The sequence below is a fragment of the Carassius carassius genome, chromosome 11 (assembly GCF_963082965.1).
Source record: "Carassius carassius chromosome 11, fCarCar2.1, whole genome shotgun sequence".
Classification (NCBI taxonomy): domain Eukaryota; kingdom Metazoa; phylum Chordata; class Actinopteri; order Cypriniformes; family Cyprinidae; genus Carassius; species Carassius carassius.
In genome coordinates, this window is record NC_081765.1 from 19437540 (window position 1) to 19458168 (window position 20629).

General features: G+C 35.6%; 3 protein-coding genes across 3 annotated transcripts; 1 reads left to right on the forward strand and 2 right to left on the reverse strand.

The window, feature by feature from the left end:
* Nucleotides 1-1812: 1812 nt before the first annotated feature.
* Nucleotides 1813-3987, reverse strand: LOC132152955 (gamma-crystallin S-like). The gene is made up of 3 exons (XM_059561991.1): nucleotides 3835-3987; nucleotides 2846-3088; nucleotides 1813-2170 (listed from the first exon to the last, which is right to left on the reverse strand). Exons 1-3 carry the CDS (start codon nucleotides 3841-3843, stop codon nucleotides 1898-1900), a joined length of 525 nt encoding a protein of 174 aa, XP_059417974.1. The 5' UTR covers nucleotides 3844-3987; the 3' UTR covers nucleotides 1813-1897.
* Nucleotides 3988-4856: 869 nt separating this feature from the next.
* Nucleotides 4857-11711, reverse strand: LOC132152452 (TBCC domain-containing protein 1-like). Its single transcript, XM_059561210.1, has 6 exons — nucleotides 11380-11711; nucleotides 11134-11295; nucleotides 8787-9153; nucleotides 7460-7646; nucleotides 6808-7317; nucleotides 4857-6068 (listed from the first exon to the last, which is right to left on the reverse strand). Exons 1-6 carry the CDS (start codon nucleotides 11707-11709, stop codon nucleotides 5846-5848), a joined length of 1779 nt encoding a protein of 592 aa, XP_059417193.1. The 5' UTR covers nucleotides 11710-11711; the 3' UTR covers nucleotides 4857-5845.
* A 1766-nt stretch (nucleotides 11712-13477) lies between these two features.
* Nucleotides 13478-20110, forward strand: LOC132152956 (ras-related protein Rab-5B-like). The gene is made up of 6 exons (XM_059561992.1): nucleotides 13478-13601; nucleotides 15756-16044; nucleotides 17700-17851; nucleotides 17949-18071; nucleotides 18822-18915; nucleotides 19524-20110. Exons 2-6 carry the CDS (start codon nucleotides 15891-15893, stop codon nucleotides 19634-19636), a joined length of 636 nt encoding a protein of 211 aa, XP_059417975.1. The 5' UTR covers nucleotides 13478-13601; nucleotides 15756-15890; the 3' UTR covers nucleotides 19637-20110.
* Nucleotides 20111-20629: the final 519 nt, after the last annotated feature.

Genomic DNA, 20629 nt, shown 5'->3' on the forward strand with positions numbered 1-20629 from the left:
TAACTGTCTGTACATAATACATATAATACCTATATATATATATATATATGTATGTATGTATATTCAACTACATTTTTTTGTACATCGATTGTTCAAAACTCCTGTGATGCTTTCTACCCGAGACCCTCATCATCAGGTTTCTGCTGGGAGACAAAGAATTTACATCCACCCCCAGTACCCAGGTTCAAATCCACTCACTTATTTGGATGTGAAAAGAATGTGTTATGAAAATGTGCCACCTCTCAGTAATCAAAATCACAGTCTTGGCTTCTATTTTCAGGTATTCTCACTCAGCCCATATAATAAATGAGAAGTTAGTTGGTTGGTGGAGTTTGGCTTCAGGCTGATGGAGTACCAGGAGTTGCTATAATAAATCTGAACACTGGAAGCTGTGTGGAGATCCAGCTGGATGCCGTAAGTTACTCTGCTCATGGACTCAAGTAGTAGTTAATAGTTTATCATAAAATGGAAAATTTTGGCTCTAAAATCTCATTGGATAGGCATAATAAAACAGACATTTCTGACTCTAAATTCTGATGTTCTCTGCCGTTGTACAATATGCATTTGTAATGATGTAGAAAGTTATGTTGTTTACTGACCATGAACAGCCTACAGTCAATTTAACTTTATGTGATCCTGGACCACAAAACCAGTCTTAATTTTCAATTTTTCTAAATTGAGATTTAACCATCATCTGAAAGGTGAATAAATAAACTTTCCATTGATGTATGGTTTGTTAGGATAAGACAATATTTGGCCGAGAAAGAACTATTTGAAAATCTTGAATTTGTGGGTGCAAAAAATCTAAATACTGAGAAAACTGCCTTTGAAGTTGTCCAAATGAAGTCCTTAGCGTACATATTACTAATCAAAAATTAAGTTTTGATATATTTACAGTAGGAAATTTATAAAATATCTCCATGGAACATGATCTTTACTTAATAGCCTTATAATTTTTGGCATAAAAGAAAAATCTATAATTTTGACCCATACAATGCTTTTTTGTTTTTGGCTATTGCTACAAATATACCTCAGCGACTTAAGACTGGGTTTGTGGTCCAGGATCACATATTAGTGGGATCATTCTAAATTTGGATGACTCCATTTCTATCATTCATTGACAGGAAAAAATTTGCTCTGAAAGTGATCCCAGAAGTGTTGTCCTCTCTTTTTTGTTATTTTTATATTTGGGGTGTATTCCCTTTGAGATTTTTTTTTAAAACATTATGGTTATAGTTTTCATTCTTGGTATGAACAGAACTTAAGACTTATGCACATTTTTACTTGATGAAGGAATTGTTTGAAGTACTGAACGGTCTCTTTTGAAAAACCTGAAAATATGAGGGAATTTTAAATGTGGGATTTCCAGAACTGGGAAAGTCAGGGAAATTAATAAAATGTAGTAATGGAAATTAAATCTTGAATGTAATTTGTTTAGTAACACTCAGCTTGAAAATATTTTATTGGCAAGAAATCGCTATGATTTTAAAAATTGTATTGAAAATTCTTATAAAGTTAATCGTGAATGACTGGAAAAGTCATTGGTTGAAAGATGTGGGACCACAGTTTATAAAAACAATAATCGACCTAAATAAATAGTCTATTGTTGTAATTTTTGCTGCTGACTAATTAATTTCAAAAACATTTTCAGCAATGCAAAGTAATGTAACACTTTAAATTGATTTATCTTTATCTATTTATTTTTCTAAATTGGAACTCAATCTTCAATCTCTACCCTGTAACTGTAGATCTAAGACCTATGCTTTGCTATTGATATTAGTCGAAGTACAAACTACAAACAAGCAACAAATGTGCTGTTGAGTGGATCTCCAGCCAAACTTTATTTCAGCTGGAACTTCAGTGAGTCACAGGCAAGTAGTATTGTGACACAGGGACATCACTCAGTGAAGCGCCTGAAAGACTGCACGGTGGGACAGACCGCACCCCAGTCCACTGGTTTGCGGTAGTTGCCCTTCTCCAGGAAGTACTGGTGGCCACGGTAGTTGGGATGCTCGTAGAAGATCCAGTAACCATCCAGAACTTTGCAGGAATGGACCTCTCTCAGACGGAACCTCCCCAGCACAGATGGACAGTCTTCGATGGACTCTATAGCCTGGCCTGTGAAGTCGGGCTTGTCGTACAACTGAACCTTGTATTGCATTCCACTTGTCTGCATGGGTTGGGTTTATTTGGGTTTGGGAAGGGAAAAGGGGAGGAAATATTTGTGCATGAATGTTAGAGTTAAGATAAATGGGACAAAATGACAAAAAGATGACATGGAATAAGATGGCTCTAGTTTGGTGGAAGTCATTTAACAATAGGCTATAATACTTGAAGACCTTTATAAGCAGAATTTGTTAATTAATGTACATTTTTATCTTGTTTGACTAGTTTAAACTTAAAATTTTTGGACCATTTTAAAGATATACTTTAAATTATAGTATTCATGCTTTATTCCTACAGGCTTTTAGGCAGAAAATGGTCTGACATTTTATGAATTTAACACATTTTTAAATGTTTGCTTACATTACACATAAGTTTGGTCTTTCAACAAGACTGAATCAAATACTGCAGATCATATGGACACTGTTTTATTGGCAAAGGCCTTGTGGCCTAATTAGGTTAACTGGTTAGAAAAGGTCTGCACTACTCATATTTTCCTAGGCTTTTATTAAGTTTTAACCCAGTAGATTGAATTTAGTTTTAGCACAGCATTGTGAAACAGCTTGATCATTATGCCTGGTCTAAAAACATAGCAAATTAAATTTGTTCTGCTCTATACCCTGTTAAAGTCTTAGAAAAAAGCTCACTAATGCACAATGTTGAATGTATTAGCTGAACTTACGAAGCGGATGAGCTTGCAGGAACTGAGAGAGTCATTGTGGCCCATCCAGCCCTGGTATTCAGGATACTCTCCCCTGGTTAGCAGATACCGGTTACCTGTGTAATTGGGCCGCTCGTAAACCACCCAGGCACCACTTTCCACACGAATAGAATTGCAGCTGCTCAGGTAGGTATGGAAGTCAGAGCAGTCACTGTCACATTCATAACGCCGGCCCTGGAAGTTTTTGTCCTCAAAAAACACAATCTGAAACACATCAAGATAATGTTGAAGAGCATTTGTATACTTTAATGACAACATCTTTTAAAAATGCTTAAACAATATTTTTGGCCATGTTCATGCTGATTTGGGCTGGTTGGCCAGCAAGCAATGTACATTTTATCTTGTCTGACCAATGTGAGTTTGACATTAATTGGCATCCACTGATTTGCTATGAACAATTCTCAAGATATATTAAAATATAGTATTGATCAGCTGGTATACCTGCAACATTAATAACAATCTACCAGTGATATAAGCCAGTTTGTTATGCCAGCAACCAACCAATATTGCACATCTAAAATCACAGATGACCATCTTGGGTCCAAAATAGTCTGATCTGTGATTAAAAACGTAGTTTCACAAACATAATCTAATCCAACTCAGTCCTACAGTACTGATCTGAATGCAGGCTAAGACATTTAGAAAATAGTTTTAAAAATCAGTGTCATCATTTAGGCATTTCATGAAAGCATACAAAAAAAATCTAAACATTTGAATATTTGATAATGTCATGAAAAAAATATAGCAGCACTATTTGCTAGGTAGATTTTTTACATTTCCCAAATCCCCCTAACACATCCATACATGCGCACTGGCAAACTAATTTGCTGAAATAAAAACACAAAGATGCTACACAATAATCTGCCATTTAAGAAACCTTGATTATACATATGTATTTTTTGTTTTGTAATTTTGTTTTCTCTTTTTCTGTAAAGTGATTTCCTACTCACCCTGCCCATCTTGAATACTATTTTCGGTCTTGACTGGGGAGGAGGTCTAAGTGTCTAGAGTCAATGTTTATGGGGCTGTTTAAATATGCAGCTCCCAATGTCAAAATGACGAGGAGGGGAGGACCAGATATTCACTTTGTCATGAAAATGAGATCCAAAAAACGAGTCAGTGATTCTAGCACTATTCAGTTTTTTTTTTCCAGAAAAGCAAATGGGGATTAAAGGATAATGACTAGCCTGGCATGGGCATTCATTCACCCTGAAACACCACTGCACCCTACAACTGGACCAATCTGAACCACAACAAACAGCACACTGGCTAGCACCTGATGCCAAGAGCTCTGCCAAAAAAAGAGCCCGGACTCATTGGATTGTGTCATGACATGCTGAATGGCACCCATTACCCTGGCTCAGCTCTTTTCAACAGCATAGACACTGGAAAATGAACTGGCTAACTAAACCAAATCTGGAGAAAATGTGAGTGGTTTGCATATTGACCATTGAACAGGCAGTGATAATTTAGGTTTTAAATTGACAAATCTACAGTATCTTCCAATATTTTGGAAGGTTTGAACACTGTGATCAGGGCGGATCTTTTGAAATGCGTCAGTGCTGAAAACGCACAAAAAAAAAAAAAGTGGTTAAATTGTACAGTACCAACATGGTGGGAGTAATGTGCATTTAAACTAATTTATTACATACAAGTGTTGTTATTTTTACCTAAAATATATATCATATTAAAAATAAATTTTTCAGTGATTGAAATTAAACTCAAACTCTTTAATGAAAATTAACATTTTTGTCTTTCCAATTAAGTTTAAATACTAAAATTACCGACTAATTTTCTAAAACTGAAATAAAAAATAAAGCTATGTAGAATTGTAAAAAAAAAAAAAAAACAGAACTATATATATATATATATATAAATACTAAAATAACAGGTACTTTAGTTTATCAGTACTTTATGAGTAATTGTAGCTCTTCAACAAATTCAGTTATACTACCAGAATTGGAGGAAAAATTAAAAATATATATTTTTTTGCAATGACAACTGAATGTCACGTGTTTAATTTGACATGTATTACACACATATACTCCATTCAGCAAGCCAAAGCTAAGTTCTATTTATTCAATATGGCAATTAAAGATCAAGGGAAAGATTCAGGGGTGTGTTCAGTTTTTAATGAAGTCAAAAGTCTGAATAGCTAAAATTTTCCTCAAACCGAATATGAAAATAGTTATGGTTTATTAAACACCCAAACCATTTCACTTTTAAGAAACCCAATTTAATAGTCAATATTCAAGTCACAGAGCTACCTATAGAATATGTACACTAACCTATAAAATGCTGAGTCAAACATATTTTAAATGTTCCCTTAAGGAATGAATACATTTAAGAGACTTTTTAAATGAGTGTTGTTAAAAAAGCGTTGATGGAATCAGAATTGTGCAGATACAGTTATAGTGCAAATACAGTGCAAGGCATTGTGAACAAACATACAGCAAAGGAGAAATATAAACATTTATACTAGCCCATGAGATTTCAGGAGGCAATAGCTGCAAACTCTTTAGTGAGCATATGTGTTATGCCACGTACCAATTGAGTCTGAGACATATTTGTCAATAATTACAGTACACACCTGCACATTTCTCATCCTCGTTTCCTCTAAATTCATATGAAGGGAGCATTGCTGTTTTAATTAAATAATGACTCTCTAGTGGTGATATTCTCTTGCACATCAACCTCTGGAATCACTGATGTCTTATAACAGAAAGTAGCATAATGCTAAAACTATCAAGACACCTGCAGCAATAACCCTGCATCTCTACAAACTAATCCAGCATAGATTTCTCTACATGTCCATAATGTGACAGGACACAAAGTCCCTGTCAAAACCTGATACAGCACTGACAGTCTTCATACCAGAGGAACACTAATGTTTGAAGATCAGTTTTTTTTTTTTTTGGTGGAAAGAGGGCAAAAGCAGCTTTTGGTTGTTTAGCTGTTCTCTTAGCAAACAGTTGGTGCCCGTCCCATTGCTGGTTCTGGTGGTTGATCTTGGAGTACATTCTGTCGAGAGATGGAGGTGTGGCTGGCAGGCCAGTGGTCTACAGAGGTGGAGGGGGTGAGGACAGGAGGGTGGAGACTGTCAAGCTCTTGTCTTTGTCCTGTCTCAAGCAACCACTCATGAAACTTCTGCTCCACTAAGGCCTGAAACTGCCGTCTCTGAACCCTTTAAAACAACAACGACAATGCATCATGTCTTAAAAGAAAAAAACATTTCCCCAGGTGATTATTAAGGAGGTGCATTGCACTTTTACATCTGATTTAATAATAATGCTAGACTTATCTTAAACTGGATTTAATCTTTGTTTAAAAAAAAAGAAAAACAAAGAATGTGTTTAAAGCTATATTCAAAAGCCCAAAACCCAAATATATTGATATAATGAATACATATTTTACATACAAACCAACAAAAAAGAAAATAATGATTTCATTCTAAAAATAATTTGACAATAATCTTAATAATAAATGTATTATTTGTTAAATTAAACCAAATTAATCTCGTCAGGGAATGCACCAAAAAAAAAAAATTTAAATAAAAAATTAAAACCTAAAATAATACATAAAATGATAAAAGCGATTGTGCGATACGACAGACCTAGAATTCATTAAAATCAACAACAACAAAAAAAAACCTTATAAAAACTGATTTTATTCTAAAAATATAATACAATATATATATCTATATATCTATATATATCTATATATATATATAATATATAAAAATAAAAACTACTAGCATGATGCGAAAGATCTACAATGGATTCAAATCAACAGAGTGGTTAACGTTGCACATATTGCAGTGTCTTTCTGAGCCAAATTTTGGTGTAGCACTAAATCTATGCCTATATTTTAACTTAACTATGTACAGTACAACAGCTTTGAAAGGAACAGAAAAGTGGGCTCACTTGTTTAGGTGTGCTTCCTTCACAGTCTTTTGCCAGTCTTCTATCGCCTTCTCTCGGCTCTCCACGGCCTTTTGGTAGTCTGTCGGCAGGCCCCAAGGGATCTCACAGTTATCCCCCTCCATTTTGAAGGGTATCACCAGCGGATAAAACTCAGAGGGGGGCTGGATGCGGTAGCAGCTAGTGTCTGTAATGGAACCCTCGGCAGAGGTACCAAACAGCAGAGGTAGGTCCCATGAATTGGGAACCACTGCTAGGCCCACACTAGCCATGTGGTCCTCTAGAGTGGGATAATGTGTGTGGAAGGGGCCCAGTGTTAGTGACACATTCCCAGGAAGGAGAAGGGGTCGAGTAGGGGTAAGGGCATGGATTGTGCAGTGAGATGAGCCACTTATGGTCAGACGGCCAGCCACACACACCACACGGACATTCTCACAACTCTGAATGTGGATGCTGGTCCCCACCGGGCCAAGAACCACTGTACAGTTCCTGCACTTGTCCAAGGTCACGGACCTGCAAGATAAGGACATAGTTTTACATAGATGTAGACTAAACAAAAAACAAATGGACAAATCCTACCTCTGTAGGTTTCTGCTGAAGTGCACTTTATAAACAATAAGTGCATTTATTTTAATCTAATAAGGTGATTCCTCACCGCAGAGGAGAGAGAAGATAGATGAAAGCTTCACTGCAGCGGTGGAGTTTGATGTTGGCATTATTCAGCTTTTCAGAGTCTTTGGCCAACGTCTGTTTGCAAACCTGCGACATGAGCAGCAGTCGACTTCCTGGAGGAGCCATGTGAGTATTTCTGAATATTTTGGCTTTCTTTAGGGTGCCCTCTACTACAAAACAAAATAAGAAGAGTTAGCAATTCTATAATCTGGTTAAATATCAATCATTTTAAGCTAAACTAGACACATTCAAACCATTTTAATTATTTAAAAGTATGGCTTTTGGTACTGTTCCCTTATGATTTCTATGTAAATTATGTCTTTGTATATGAAAAGTTTTTGTTTCCACTCACACACAATTTAAAGGGGTCATGAACTGGCTTTTTAATAATTTGATACTGTTGTTCACTTATGACATTTGCGTAGTTTTTACATTCAAAAACATTAAAATCAATAAGTAACAGACTATTTTCCACCCTGGTTTTGAGGCTGGCTCGAGAAACGCTTGGTTTTTATGGGTGTGACAGATTGAAGACCTGAAGTAGTCATAGTTCCTAGTTGGAGCCTTCTGTGACTTTAGACACATAATCAGGACATATCAAGTTATCTTTAACAAAGCAGTAGTGACACAGTACAAATATTTTTACTCACACAGGTGTGCTGTACCATTCCTGTCATATCTTTTTAATCATATTGACTTTTAATCTCAATCTCTCTGCAAATCAAGCGTGGACCTGTGTCTTGTTTACAAAAGGAATCTGCCGTGAAATGAAGTGAACAAACCCTCTATGTTTTACTTGCGTGAGCTGAAACTTCATTAAAAATAAAGTTTATTCCTAACGTTTGAATCTGAAGGAAGGTTATGCAGCGTATGTGTTCATTCACAACCAGGCACTGCACAATATTTTGCGATCTTTAACGGCATGTTTAATGCTTGGTTTAGCGCCACTTGTGTTATTTCCGTGTCATGTGCTAATCAGTGAGGGGGCTACAGAATTGGGTGTTGATATTTTTCTGTGGAGGAGGTGTTTAACCTATCTATTATGTCATATGTAGGCACATTCCAGGATCTGGTGTTCGCTGGGCCTGGTGTCAATGAAAGCTTTTATTTCACTAACACAAGGACGTTTTCAGTTCTAAAAACTTACAGGACATTCTTTTAGTACAATGATCAAAAGCTCAAGTAAAAGTTGATTTCTAAATTCCTTACCCCTTTAAATGAAACTATACCTCAAATATTCGTAAAGGACATTTGATTTGTAAAACTTTAAACACCCAACTTTATTCCTTTGACGAGAACTTCCAGTTTACCTTGCAGGGCCCAAGCCAGTTTCTTTCCCGATTGTGAGCAGGTGGAGATGCCGAAGGGGTTGAGGCAAAGGGCCTGATGCAGAAACCCCTGGAACTGCTGCAGAGAGTAGGAGTGGCTGAGTTTGGAGAATCCTGCCTGAGACTGCAGTGGCATGTGGCTGAGGAGCTTGTGGATTGGGTACACGGTAAGGCTATGGCTCACAGATCCTTCCAGCAACAAACTGAGGCTTTCCAAGGCCTCTGAAGTGAGCTGGCTGTCACGCAGAAGCTGCCCTGAATTGCTCAGCTGGCCTGGCTCCACTAGTAGCTCCAAAAGCTCAGCCAGGTGTGTCTGGATGAAAGTAAGATGAGCCTGGTCGTCCCAGTTCTGGTCAAACAGAAGGAAAAAAACAAATTATTATGCAAAAAAAAATAAACAAAATGGAACTCTCTTTATACATAAGTCTTTATAAACAAACAAAAAAAAGGATATAAACAGGATACAGGCACAAATGTAATGTACACCTGACTGTGTGAGTGACAAGTGAAAGTACATTCAGGGGACATACAAAAGTGAATCTGATGATGTCTGAGGATACATTTCACCCCTATAAGAAAAAATAAGAGATTGTATTTTGCATAAGGACAATTTTTAAGTATTTGTAAAGATTTTACTTTTTTTTTATATTTAAATTATTTTTTATTATTTTCATGACAGTGAAACACATACCCAATTTTCCTTTTCATAAATTAAATAAAGTATAAAATAGAACAAAACAAATACATACATTCCTATTATATATAATTGTTAACTATTTGTATGTACACATTAACACTGCAAAAAAAAAAAAAACACACAACAACATATATTTAAAATGTAATCCATCATTGCAGAGTAAAGGTATTAATTTAAAAAAAGGTCTTAAAGGGGTCATATAATGCGATTTCAAGTTTTCCTTTTTCTTTTGAGTGTTACAAGCTGTTAGTAAATCAATAAGATCCCTAAAGTTTCAAAGACTAAAGCCTCAAACTAGGGCTGTGCGATTAATCTAAATCGTAATAAAATCACGATTTGAGCGTGCGCGATTTCGAAATCGCTTTATAGCATGGTTTTCCGCGGCCCCAACCTTCTGCACTATGCTATCTGAACCAGCCAGGTTGCAGCACGCCTAAGTGGAGCGCGAGAACAGAACAGACTGGGCATATGCCTAACTCCAGGTTCTCACACTCTGTCTGTGATGCGGATTTTTTTCGAGCCCATGTTAATGAATCAGAGCGTTCACACTGCACACGGTATAAGATGTGAACAGAAAAGGTTAGAAATAGAAAGGTGCAAAAAGAATGAATATCTAGCGCATGAGCGCATTGGCCATATGTCTAGACATTTTGTTTGGCATCTTTACTTATTATTTTAACTTGTGTTCTAGAGACATGTAATGTTACAACTTTTTGATAAAGCTCTCATTTGTTTTCTTTTGGAAATATGTTTCAAATTTATACTGAATGCATTTATGACAGTAAAGAGACATTCAAACCCAAAGAGATATTTTTTATAAAAAAAGTTAAGACTTGTCTACGCCCCCCAAAATGCCTCCTTTAAACACGCCCCCTCATGTCTATGTCAGCTTTAGGTAAGATTTGCATAACGCCACCCAAATGTTAACACAAAGAAAGAAGGCGTAACTTTGATTCTCGCTGTAGTATTGTTGTTGCCGCCGCTGTCATGTTGTGGAGATGCTGTGTGCTTTGTTGTGAAAGCAAAACTACTTTGTTTGTCCTTCCAAAAGAGGACACAACTAGAAATCAGTGGTTAAGTTGTATTTATAATACTGTTCCAGAACAGTTCAACCCAATTATTCAGATGTGTGCAACACATTTTACTGTTTGCTGAGATTAGCCTACAATGGTTTCATTATAATCAGCAATTATATCCCCACTGGATGCAAAAAATACCTAGTTTTCAATGGGTTTTATTGTTTTTGTCTCATCGTGCCGGGACTTATTCGGCCAATCACAATGCACTGAATAGCTGGCCAATCAGTGTACACCTTGATTTTCAGACCGATGAGCTTTGTAAAAATCAACCTGTTTCAGAAAGGTGGGGCATAGAGGAGCAACAATAATGTACATTATGTGGAAAATAATGTGTTTTTTGAACCTTAAACTGCATAAACACATTTCATTACACCAAAAACACACAAGAAAATATTTTTTGCAACATCATATAACTCCTTTGATGACCTTAAACTTTTGAATGGTAGCGTATACCCCCACCCTACCCCACAAATCATTGTATGTTATGAAATTCTCTTTACATTTTTCAGATAATGAAACATGATTGATGTTTTCATAAAATTCACCCACACACCTTATTTTGGGAGCTTATTTTGTTGTCTCTCTCAGAGGAAGAAGAGAGAGATCGTGATCTGGGACTTGGCCACTCTTCCCCAATCAGTGAAGTGCGAAGAGAAATTCGGTTTAGTTGCTGTAGATACAAGAAGAGTAGAAACTGCAGAGTGTCCACTGACAGCTAAAAGAAGGCATAGAGAAAAAGATTAGCACAGCAGAACAGCAATAATACTATCTAAAAGCACTACACCATTTTTGTTCTTACCTTACAGCGCTGCCTGTCAAGTTCCTTAGGAGTGTGGCACTGAGATAGAGATTCAGCCCACTCTAATCTCTGCTCTGCAGAACGAGGCATCAACAGATCAAAAGTTTCAAAATACAGCCAGGCAAGCTCCTCTGCCAGCTGCAGTTTGCCACAAGCGATGTGTCGCCACATGTGCCAGCCAAGCCTGGGGAAGCAACCATCCCGGGTCCGGACATAACAGGCCATCTTGCGCAGATAATGCATGCTGAATTTGCTTGGGGGTGTGGCAGGAAGCACACCGATCAGGAAGGGCTCCAGACGTGGCCATACACATGCGGTGTATTTGTCCATTTCTACTGAAGATAAAAGATTTTTTCAAACAAAGCGGAGTCAGAAGATAGTATAAAATCACCATTAACATGGCTGTGTATGAGGAAGTGATAATGCACTGGCAAATTGCATAATATGTTGTAGACAATAATAATAGGAGTGGTAAGTAATGGTAACAATAGAAAGACTGGATAGAGATTTTACAATAAAACTGGAAAGTCAAAGTAAGAATTTTATCATATCAAACCAATCTGAGCCAGATTTATGAGTCAAGCAAGTAACCACTTGATAGCCTTGTTAAAAGAAACAATCAATGTGTCCATGACAACCACATCATCCCAGTTAAGTATCTAGATGCTAATCGGTGCATTTTTCAATTAATAACATATACAAGAAATACAATTAGAAATATTATTTCAAAAGTGATAAAAGAAAACAAAGAATATAAGCCAGTGACAAAGTAAAAAGCAATATATATATATATATATATATATATATATATATATATATATATATAATATATATAAATAACCTTTTTTTATGTTCGACATCAATCCAGAAAGTTTTTGTATGTAACTTATAGAATGGAAAATAAATGGCTTCCTTTACGCCAATTCAACTGATGAAACAAGAAAAACGATGTGGAGGATCTCACTTTTCCGCAAAATTTTTATATTACCAATAACAATAACGTAAAATTGTCGATGTAAACCAGATTTGGATCAGCCAGCCAACTTTATAACAAGTTTAGAAACATACTTTCTAGAAATAATAACGTTACAATAACACTGTGATAATTAATGGGCTTAGTTTTTGTTCTCCATACCTGATCCTTGAGAGTTTAGGGCTTCAAGAGGCGGTCATCTTTGTTCCATAGGTTAAAATATAATATACATGTATAAAATATATTTTTAACTGAAATTCTTTCCGATGCTGTTCACACTGACGCGCGCACGACCCAAACAGAGACGCCTCGCGAACGCGCGCTGCTATGCCGCTCAAAACTTCTTCATTCACTCCACCATTACTAGAGGTCTACACAATAACCAAACCGTCACCTTAGAATAATAAATTATAAATGTAAGATCTGTAAAGCAATATTATCTCTAAGAAAACAAACAACGATAAAATAGCACAACTGTTCATGAGCAGTTGCCATATCTGCGTCACAATGTGACGTAACACAAATAGTTCCCTTTGTAGCCCGACTTCATTTCAACGTAAAAGTCATCCCAAAATAAATAAATAAATAAATACACACACACACACACACACACACACACACACACACACACACACACACACACACACACACACACACACACATATATATATATATATATATATATATATATATATATATATATATATATATATATATATATATATATATATATATTGCCTTTTATTGACGATGATAAAAAGCAATATTTGGTGTTATTTATAAATCTCGGAGTATTTGTTGATAATATAAACTGATATCCTTCTTTTAGAAGCTCCTTTCTCGATTTCAAAATAAAAGTTAGTTAATTTAGTCTAATAGAAGATATTTAAAGCTATTTAGTTGTCTTATTTTTATAATAGTTTTAATAAATATAGCCTATTTTTATGTTTTTTTCTAAATATTTTAATATTCTTTCAAATTAAACTATACAAGACAGCATTGTATACAATTTTAAGCTTAGTCCTTACAAAAGGGAAACGATATCAACCTTATTTTAAGACCATAAAGTATTATTTATACACGAATCAGTAAATAAAACAAAGAAATCTTTCCAAATGTGTTGACTTTTATTGCTCACTGCGCAATGTGCGCATGCGCGGATGTGCGGAAGTGCTCGCAGACCGATATCCAGCTGATAGATCAACAGCCGAACAGCCACCACCAAAACAGCCGCGACTGGCAACAACAGGTAGATATCAATAATGCAGATAGTTGTATATGACTCTTTTTTTTATGTAAAAGAGGTGTTATTATTTTAGAAATCGATGTTCACGGTACCGCTCGGCCCGCTTCGCCTGGATCGAGACGAGTCACGTTAATGGTCAGAGCGTCTCTAATGCATCCCAAAAGACATAATCACCTGACTGTCCGAGATATGGACTAGATCACGTACACATACACCTGATTATTACAGTTATGCATTAGATCAGCAGACATATCCTTGATTATTTAAGTAACTAATCAGATCAGTCGACATACTCCTGATTATCGAATTTATTTATCAGGACCAATAAACATACATCTGATTTTTATAGAGTTATTATCCAGATCAGTATACACACACCAGATTACTGGAATTATTATTCAGATAAATTACACCTGATTTTTATAGTTATTATTCTGATCAATAGACATATCCTTAATATTGCAGGTTTTTTTTTTTTCAGATCAATAGATATGCCATATTGATAGAGTGATGAATCAGATTAATAAACAAACACCTTATATTTAGAGTAATTAATCAGATCAATATACATACACTTGATTATAAGAGTGATTAATCGGATCAGTAAAGAAATGCTTTATTAATAGAGTTATTAATCAGATCAATATACATACACCAAATTATTTTGGTGTTATTATACTGATATATAATAACTGAGTTATTATTCAGTTCAGTAAACGTGCCTGATTATTAGAGTTATCAATCACATCAATAGGCTTTCACGTGATTATTAGATTGATTAATCAGATCAACAGTCATACACCCGATTATTAGACTGGCATCTGTTCATTGGATTTATGCGTTAATTCGCATGCATACATACGGGTAACAATTATGGATTAAAGATGTTATGTAAAACTGGAAGGTCTAATGGATAGTTAAATGTTATGAATATTCAGGGTGAAACACAGCATTCAAATTCTGTATTGTGCAGTGGCCACCCTATAGCTTCACTATGTGAGAAAATGTGAGTGCAAATCATGGTAACTCTTAATTTTACAATGGAAATGTCAAGCAGTATGTGTAAGTACAATTCATTAAAACAACATTATATCAATATAACTGTATAATTACAATCAGCTCAACAAAGGTGTTACATATTAAGTGCACATTGATTATATTTTTTATTTAACACTTTATTTAATGCCTTCATGTTGCTGTATGAGATGGCCAGCCGATTTTGACCTATGCACTTAAGCAGTTAAGCTAAAATATTTGCACTGTAAAACGATACTGATGCAAACTCAGAGAGCAGAACAGTACACGACCGAGAAACCACAAAGAGGTGACAGTTTCGCAAAACTGGTGGACAACCTGGTGCACAATAACTAAGATATTGATGTTGATGGATGTTGACATCCATCACAAGAGGAATTTTAAACAATAAAATTAATTCCTGGGGAGGAACTGTGGATTTGGAATGTATGAGGGAGGCTGTACTTTCAATATCCAGATATTTTCATTGAGATGCAGAGTAAAGTGTAGATTTTTCATGCTATGCCCATCAAATCAATCTCAAAAGTTCACTTGAGCTGAGATACTTGCCACCTTGTTTTCTTGAGACATTTATAAGCAGTTGAATCAAAAATTTACTTACGCAAGTTTGACACACATATTTAAACAGTCATGAGGATGTTTAGCAATGAACTCTTACCTAAGAAATGTTAATTTGTTGCTTTACTCATCATCTTCTGATCAGAACTGATTCACTGATTAGAGCATCTGTGGTTATGACTGCCGACTTGAAAGTTGTAATTTGGCTGTGTAGAGAGGGAGACGAGAACTGTTTTTGGCTGTCATTTGATTCGTTTTAGTTTAGTTTTGCAATAGCCATAGCGGTTGTTACTAGAGCATAGTTGAAGGGATAGATTACCCAGAAATGACCATTTTGGCATCATTTACTCACCCTTGTGTTGTTGCAAACAGGTATGACTAGCTGTCTTATGTGAAACATAAAAGAAAATATAAAAAAAAAAGTCTCAGTATGTTTTTAATCGCGTGTAATGACAAAAAACAGTTTTTCAGTATGTTAACTCTCCTTTGTTTTAGTTGTAAGTTACTTCCTCTTCCACTACCTGTTTCACTTACATTCTACTCTTATTGTTGTTTGTTTTTTAGCATCATAGTCTGACAGCTGTCCTCACAACTTAAGAAGTCTCCAGCACTTAAAAAAAGCCAACAACAACTTGTCGACTGTTTTAAATTGCTGCTTTTAAAGACGGTGTCGGGGAGGACGGCCACCCTTCCTACATCATGAGCTCTCGCAGGGTCAATGGAAGCCTACCGCAGACCAAGATCTGCCAGTTCAAATTGGTGCTGCTGGGAGACATGGCCGTAGGCAAGTCCAGCCTGGTGCTGCGCTTTGTTAAGGGCCAGTTTGATGAGTTTCAGGAGACCACCATTGGAGGTGAGGCATAGGGGATGAATTTGAATTGAGTTCTTAAATATGGGTGTTGATATTTAGGTAGATTTTGGTTGTTTTGAACCGTTTATTGCATTTACATTCCTACATACAGTACAGATTAAAAGTTTGGGGTCAGTAAGTTTGGTTTTTGAAATAAATGAATAATTTTATTCAGCAAGGACACATTAAAAAGGATTTGAAGTGACAGTTAAGATTATTGCATTGTTCCAAAAAAAACAAAACAATTAACTTCCAATGAATGCTGTTCTTTTGTTATTTCTATTCATCAAAGAATCCTTAAAAAAATTCTCTCCATTTCCAATCCTCCATTGATAATAATAAATATTTCTTAAGCACCAAATCAGCATATTACAATGGGTTCTGTTAGATCATGTGACACTGATGACTGGAGTAGTGGCTGCAAAAAATTCAGCTTTGCTACCAGAGTAATTAATTAATTACATATTAAAATAGAACACATTGTATTAATATTTCACAATTCCACAGTTTTTACTCTTTATTTTTTGTCAAATAAATGCAATCTTGGTGAGTAGCGAGTAGTACGTATAAGACAATTCTTTCAAAAACATTACAAATATTACTGACCCTGAAATTTTGAGTTGTATTGTACATAATTTGGTAGATCCTTTTACCATATACAACCAGTTGGGCTACTAGAACACTAGTTTTATATATATAAAAAAACACAATTGCACACGTAGATTTTCGCCTATTACATGTTTTGCAAATAAACACTTCAAGAGCCTAATTGGGTGTGAGCAGTATATTCCACAGTGCTGAGAAGTGAGAACACACTTGTAGATTCTTTATATTGATCTGTAACATTGTATTAACTTGACTTTAAACTGAGCTGATCTTGTACTTAGTCATAGCAGTAGATGCCATCACGTGTGAGTATGATGACAAACCAGGTTCTCTGAGTTTAATCTTCACACTAGTATTTGCAAACATTTTTAGACTTTGGCTCCCATAAAATAGAATCAGACATATACCATATAAATGGACTTATTGCAACACTGATATTAGACTGGAGTTCTTGCTAAAGCAATAAAGCACTTGAGGGCATGGATTGCAGTGATTTTACCATGGTTAAGGGGTATTTAAAAACATGAACTGAAGATAAAGTCACATTAAAACACTATCTTGAGTGGCTTTTTGCTTTTATAGAACTGCAGCAACAGCAGTATGATAAAATATGCATATGTTTAATGAATAATTAATTCAAATGAATTAAAATTATATATAAAAAAACAATAATAGTAATCGTAATAAATTATTCTACTGCTAAGTAAATTGTTCATTAGCTTTAATGTAAGTTTACACTTGCTTAACTCCTGCTGTATTTAGACCATAATGTTTTGTTTGTACATTAAAAAACTAAGTTTTAGTATTCCATTTTATTCTTTTCAAAACTGTTTTATTAGCATTATTTATATACTATTATAAGTACTTTTCCAATTAATTTTTTATAGTTTTTTTTTTACTAACTAATAAAGTGAAAATTTTAGTATTTTATGTGATTTTGTCATTTTTATAACTCTGATTCCAATCACAAAGAATGTCAATCCTCAGTATTATTCATCTTTGAATCTCTAGCTTAGATTACTCATCTTTTTTTATCTGTTGCTCACCATCAGCTGCGTTCTTGGCACAGTCTGTTTGTCTGGATGACACTACAGTGAAGTTTGAGATTTGGGACACGGCTGGACAAGAGCGCTACCACAGCTTGGCCCCTATGTACTACCGCGGAGCCCAGGCAGCTATTGTAGTTTTTGACATCACCAAGCCTGTAAGTTTACAATGGTACACACGTTATATAAAGGCTACAAACTTTCATTTGGTAAAATATTATATTTGTTGCTTAGTCTTTAGCCATGTGTTTGTAGGAAACATTCGAGCGAGCAAAGGCTTGGGTGAAAGAGCTGCAGCGGCAGGCCAGTCCCAACATTGTCATTGCTCTCGCAGGAAACAAGGCTGACCTAGCAGAAAAGAGACTCGTGGAGTATGAGGTCATACCTTTCTTTCTTTAATCATAGTTCATATGGTTTTTTTAGGGTTTTTTCTGTCAGTTAAATGACAAAAAGACTCACATCATGGTTTGATTTATAAATAGCTCTGGGATTGTTGTGTGTATAGTGTAGTGCTGTTTGTATTTCAAACTTTAAAAAAAGACAGAACAGAATTAAAATGTTTCCATGTCAAAATGCGGTACCATTCAAAAGTTTGTGGTTCGTAAAAGACTTTTAATGGTTTTGAAAGAAGCCTCTTGTGCACACGAAGACTGCTTTTATTTGATCATAAATACAGTAAAATGTGAAATATAATTTTTTTTTATATATATATATTATAATGTTGATGTCAAAGCTGAATTTTCAACAGCCATTACTCCAGTCTTCAGTGTCATATGATCCTTCAGAAACCATTCTAGTATGCTGATTTGGTGGTTAGGAAATATCTCTTATTATTATCAGTGTTTTGTGGAAACCATGATTTTTAGGATTTTTGATGAATAGGGAAGTTCAGTTCAGAAGAACAGAGAGCATTTATGTGAAATGGAAATCCTTTGTAACACTGATAACACTGAACACAATGTCTTTACTTTTACTGTTCGATCAATTTAATGCATCTTTGCTGAATATAAAGCATAATGGTGGTACAATTTATATTTAAAAATTCTAATTTTGCAGCTAAAACTGTTGACTTTTGCTCTAATGTCTTGTGAGCCATAACCCAAACATTAATTTAACATTTCTGTACAGGAAGCCCAGACATATGCAGAAGACACAGGCTTGCTTTTCATGGAAACATCTGCCAAGACTGCAATGAATGTAAACGAGTTGTTCCTGGCCATTGGTGAGCCTTAAAGTCGTCTTCTTACTAGTATATTCTCTTCTGCACCTAGTTATTGTAAACCGTAGGCTTTAGATAATTGTTTGACTTTTGTTTACTGCATACTCCCCCAGTACCAAATTTTTCAGATTGCTTGTCATTTCAAAATTATGTTGCATTATTCTTTATTTGTGAAGTTGTGATGAAACAGAAGAAGCGAAAGATCTTTTCTTTTCAATTGTGACGTATATCCGATCGAAACAGCAAAGATGTTTATTTTAGTCAGTTGTTGATTGGGGGCAGATCTGAACACATGCTTGCAGTCAAATGTAAGAAAAGAAATGCGTTCAAACAGACGACATGATTGAAGATGTCTGGCATATGTCACCAAAGAGAGGTCTGTTTTACTGGCAGATTGAGTTTGTGACATTTTGATTAAAAATTACAAGTAAAAAAGAAAAAAAGAAACATGCATGGATGAAACTTTCCGCAGTAAATTCAAATAACATAATTTAAGAAATAGAATGAATTTTCAATTCATGCCAACCTCTAAACAGAATATTGACATTATGAACAGCATTCAGGCTCTTTATTTTTCATTCAACTCCTTTTTTATTTTTTTTTATCAATAGCAAAAAAGATGCCAAAAACAGACACCCAAAACCCTACGCATGCTGCTCGACACAGGGGGGTAAACCTTCAGGACCCAGATGCACAGTCCACTCGAAGCTGCTGTGGGAACTAAATGCTTGTCAACACTCCACCACGGGAGACCACCGTCACCTTCTCCTTCCCAAAATCCCACCCTTTACCCTTTGACCTCCTAAGACGGATACAGAAAGAAATAGAAGGATAGAGGAATAACAGAAAGAGATTGAGGGAAAATCCCTCAGTGATGCCTTACAGAGATTTTTCAAGGAAGGCTTCTGATGGACAGGGCAGAGAGCGAACGGACGATGGACACTGTCATATCTGGCAGTAAATACGGATTCTGTATTATTTCAACAATAATTTCATTCTCTGTTCATTTTTATTATGCAAGCACCAGGGTTTCACCCAAAGAGAAAAGAGATTGACAAAGAGATACAGGAATGCAGAAGAATCACGATGAATAGAATAACTATTTAATCGACGAATCCCATTCTCAGTCCTAGAATGAACCGAGATGGTCCATTAAGCCCCATTAAAATAGCTGGAAGTTTTCAAGCAAAATCTACACTGAGTATCTCCTATTCTGATCCCAACTCTGACACTGGAAGGAAGTCAGCACCTTAACCTAAGCTACCCCTTGCAATTCTCCAAGCATGAGCCACATCTACTAAATTTTTAAACTACAAAAGGAACACTGAAGCAGAAGTTATTCATTCACCCTGAACTTGTTTTTTTCAGCCTCCAGCTTTATTTATTACCATTGTTCGAGCTGGTCTCCCTTACGTAGCTCGTCATTCAATTTAGACCCAAAAAGTATTGAAGAACACCAATGTTGTCTTCCCTTTCCAATTTCCTTCTCCCGACCACATTGATCTTGAAGTTCAGTGTTGAAGTTCACGAACCAACAGCAAGCTCTACGATGCCTTCTCTACGTTCTCGTCGCTTTGTGTAAACTACTGTTTAAGAAACAATCGACAAATCATTGACAACATATTGGCACAAACCAGATGACTGTAGATGATCGTAAACCATTTCGCTTCTTGAGTAATCGCAGAATAACGCACATTGATTCTTCTGTACTAGCAAG

Coding starts and splice junctions, on each gene's coding strand:
- LOC132152955 (XM_059561991.1), bottom strand. Junction 2,171..2,845: donor CCTGCAAGCTCATCCGCTTC/GTAAGTTCAGCT, acceptor CAACCCATGCAG/ACAAGTGGAATGCAATACAA.
- LOC132152452 (XM_059561210.1), bottom strand. CDS start 11,709: ATGGACAAATACACCGCATGTGTATGGCCACGTCTGGAGCCCTTCCTG. Junction 9,154..11,133: donor AAATAAGCTCCCAAAATAAG/GTGTGTGGGTGA, acceptor CTGTTTGACCAG/AACTGGGACGACCAGGCTCA. Junction 6,069..6,807: donor AAGGAAGCACACCTAAACAA/GTGAGCCCACTT, acceptor GTTGTTTTAAAG/GGTTCAGAGACGGCAGTTTC.
- LOC132152956 (XM_059561992.1), top strand. CDS start 15,891: ATGAGCTCTCGCAGGGTCAATGGAAGCCTACCGCAGACCAAGATCTGC. Junction 18,072..18,821: donor AGAGACTCGTGGAGTATGAG/GTCATACCTTTC, acceptor ATTTCTGTACAG/GAAGCCCAGACATATGCAGA. Junction 18,916..19,523: donor CGAGTTGTTCCTGGCCATTG/GTGAGCCTTAAA, acceptor TTTTATCAATAG/CAAAAAAGATGCCAAAAACA.